General features: G+C 36.7%; 1 protein-coding gene across 1 annotated transcript; it reads right to left on the bottom strand.

Moving 5' to 3' along the window:
• Positions 1-1,932: 1,932 nt before the first annotated feature.
• On the bottom strand, positions 1,933-2,757 carry LOC100500291 (VQ motif-containing protein). The gene has a single exon (NM_001248989.3). It carries the CDS (start codon positions 2,712-2,714, stop codon positions 2,154-2,156), a length of 561 nt encoding a protein of 186 aa, NP_001235918.2. The 5' UTR covers positions 2,715-2,757; the 3' UTR covers positions 1,933-2,153.
• Between the last annotated feature and the right edge of the window lie 639 nt (positions 2,758-3,396).

Genomic DNA, 3,396 nt, shown 5'->3' with positions numbered 1-3,396 from the left:
AGGCAGGTATTATATAGTGCAGGCCCATGGAGCCCCATGTGGAACAACCTTGCCAAGGCCACCAGATGCTGCTCCCACTCAGCACATGCCTTACAACATTTCCCATATGCAGCAAGACACTTGGGTGGGTCCAAGGGAATCCTCTGTACGTACCCAAACTGCTTCAAAGCCCTCTTTGGTAGATACGATGCCATGTCTGTCCCAACTCTAATGTAGCCAAAGTAGTATATGTCTAGTCCTCAAAAGGTTTGATGTCTATGCGTGATGCATATGGGGATCAAACAACATCAATCATTTACAACCGATCCAACAAATTGTTTGGTCCTAACAACCTTATTGTTACCCCTCAACAATAACCACCTAGTTTCAAGTTGCTTCTTACGATCATAATCCAAAACCTTATCACTACAAGGAATGGTTGGCAGATGCTCAAACACCTATGCCAGTAAAACATGAAATATACTTTTAGAGTCATATAATACTAAGTAACAATTATGTACACACAAAAAAATCATACCATGAGTAGCATCATATAACCTTCCATCTACTTATTGTTATACTTGCACGCATATGAAAACTGGTCATAAAGATAAGCCAACGCAGCTACCCCCCAAGCGTACTTGTGGTTGCGATCTAGATCGTTGAGGTACTACAAGTTGTAGATGTGTACATGCGTCGCGCTCTTCTTGAAAAAATAGTATTGCTGAGCAAATGCAACAAATACACAGTAGTAGCCTAGACTAACGACTCACTAACAACGTAGGTGTGATACAACTCATGTAACAAACTCAGAGCCACCCGATTGTTGTTTGTCGTCACAACATCTCCTCTTGGTCCATCATAATACCAAGTTCTGACCTCAACAAACCTTTGATTTCTATCCTGGTGTAGGTTGTGTCTGTGTAATCAAGGAAACAACCCAAAAGAGGAAAATGTAAAAGACATGACACATCATTGAGGGTGATGGTCATCTCTTAAACTTGAAGGTGGAAGGAAGAGGTCTCACTATGCCATCTCTTGATAAAGGCATTGATTATGCCTTTATTCATGGACATGTACCACACATCAAACAAACTCTTAAGCCCTGACCTATCTACGTACTGCTTCACTTTCGCCTGAGTAGGGTAAGACATAAAATTGTCACCATGATAGGGAGTGGGAGAGAGAGGCACATGTGGGGAGGAATGCGAGAGTGGAAGAGAAAAAGACGTATGAGAGGAAGTGAAAAGGGTGGGGGTGAGAAGAAGAGGGTTGGGCATATGGAGAAGGGAAGGGGAAAAGGTGGGGTTAGGGGAAACCGCCTTAAGACCAATTTCGTATTTTCACTATCATTTTAAAAAAATGGTAGTGACAATAACAATGGATGTAGTGGGAATAGCAGTCCCCTGATACAAATACTATGTTTGAGAACGAAGATAATGCATACACTACTATATTCAATGAACTTTAGTTAAAAAATAGGCAACTCTAGAAGGTGTAACCAATGAATTGTTGAATGAGATGAAACATAATAGAAAAGGAAGGAAGTTGTGATGTTTAAGGCAGATTTTTTATAAAAAAAAAAAAACTTATGATTGTGTGGAATGAGAATCTCTAGATTATTTTGTGCAAAAGATGGGATTCTCATTGAAATGGAAGAGATGCATAGTAGAGTGTTTGTCTACATACACACTAATAGTAAATGGAAGTTCAACATAAATCGCGTTATTATAAATTCACTTTTAATTAATATTAATTTTGCATGACACGAATTCGAATTTGTATAATCAATAGTTCGTGATAGCTTTTTTCTATTCGCACCATAAACACTTCTTAGAACAAGCAAAATCAGAACAAGATAATTAACGACTCCTTAACTTAGTTTCGAAATTGCGACCGGAAATAAGACAAAACATTTAGCATGAAACAGAAGAGAAAAATATAGATAATCAAGGCGGTTGGACAAGTTTACATTAAAGGGACAATAAAATTTTGTAGCAACAGTTAGTAAATTTGTTGTTTTGTCGGCATTTGACTACCCATAAAATGATAATAAAAGTTGAAGGTTTTCCGATTAATAATTTAACTGTAATAACAGTAACAAACTAAAAAACAAAGTAGAAAATGGAACAGAAGTACATATCAATATAGCATATAGAATCTTGTAAAAAGGCCTAGAGAACCTTCCCTGGTTCCAAACTGGTGACACCGCTTGGGCTCAAAGGAGGAAAGAAACAGAAATTACTATACGAATTTGGTGAGAGCAAATTCATTCCTAGAAAACCCGGTGCCATTGCTCCATCATTATTAGTATTAGTCTCCGGAGAATTCATTCCTAAGAGAAACTCCTGGTACCATTTACCGCACGTGTCTCCGCCTGATTGGTTTTGCTTCGGTGGCACATTAGGAGCATCAGCAGATTCAGCACGTGCGATTTTGATTTGGAGATGCTGCTGCTGGGACTCGTGCTCGGGTGCACCTGTGAGCTGCTGAACCACGTCACGGAAGTTTATAGCGTCCACTTTGTAAACTTTGATCGGTGTTGGTGGCATTGGTGCCACTGGTGCCTTCTTCCACGGCTTTGCTGGTGTCTTTCTCACGGAACGGAGCCACGAATTGTGATTTTGAAGAGGGTACACTTGCTGTTTCACGTACCCTTTTGAGTCCTCATGGTTGTTTTGGGTCAAGTATGAAGAATTGGATGACGAGGAATAAGAACTAGAATAGGCTTCCATGATGAAAAGTCCTGAAAATTTTATTATATGTAATTGCGATCACAAGCTGAGACTGACTAGTGTGTTGTATTTATAGATTTTTTTTTTGAGTTTGAGTATGAGCAATGAATTGTGGGCAAGAGTAAGTGTGTGTTAGGTTTGATCTTAAAATATTATTGATTTTAAGTTTAAAATTAATTTTAGATATATTTTTACATGTTTAATTTATGTTTGAGAAAATTTTAGAATTGATTTCAGATTCATAATTAATTTTAAGTTGAATTCAAAATTTTATATTAAATTTTACTTTAACTTGATTTTATAATAAAATATTTAAATTTAAATTACATCACTTTAAAATTAATTTTAATTAAAATCAATTTTATAAAATTAATCCTATTTAAAATTAATTTTATCGGCATTCAAATAAACAATGTAACTGTTGGGTTGAATTTCAAATAAGACCAACGACTTGAAGATGAGGCAGCCGGGGGAATGAATTGAATTGAATCTTGATAGAAGAAATTCAAACGTGGATTTTGTCGTCACCGTCGGCGGATAAATAAAATTAATTCATATAATGTATAGAATGTTAGTGACATGAGCGGGCCAATCCTCTAAGGTCAAAAGAATAATGAGTTGGATGAGTTAGCAATGAATTACAGTATTTTATAAGTTATGAAAATCACTCCAAATTTGTCTT

This window comes from Glycine max, chromosome 5, assembly GCF_000004515.6.
Source record: "Glycine max cultivar Williams 82 chromosome 5, Glycine_max_v4.0, whole genome shotgun sequence".
Lineage (NCBI taxonomy): Eukaryota > Viridiplantae > Streptophyta > Magnoliopsida > Fabales > Fabaceae > Glycine > Glycine max.
The sequence above is the reverse complement of the archived record's forward strand: the minus strand, read 5'-3'. Positions and strand labels throughout refer to the sequence as shown.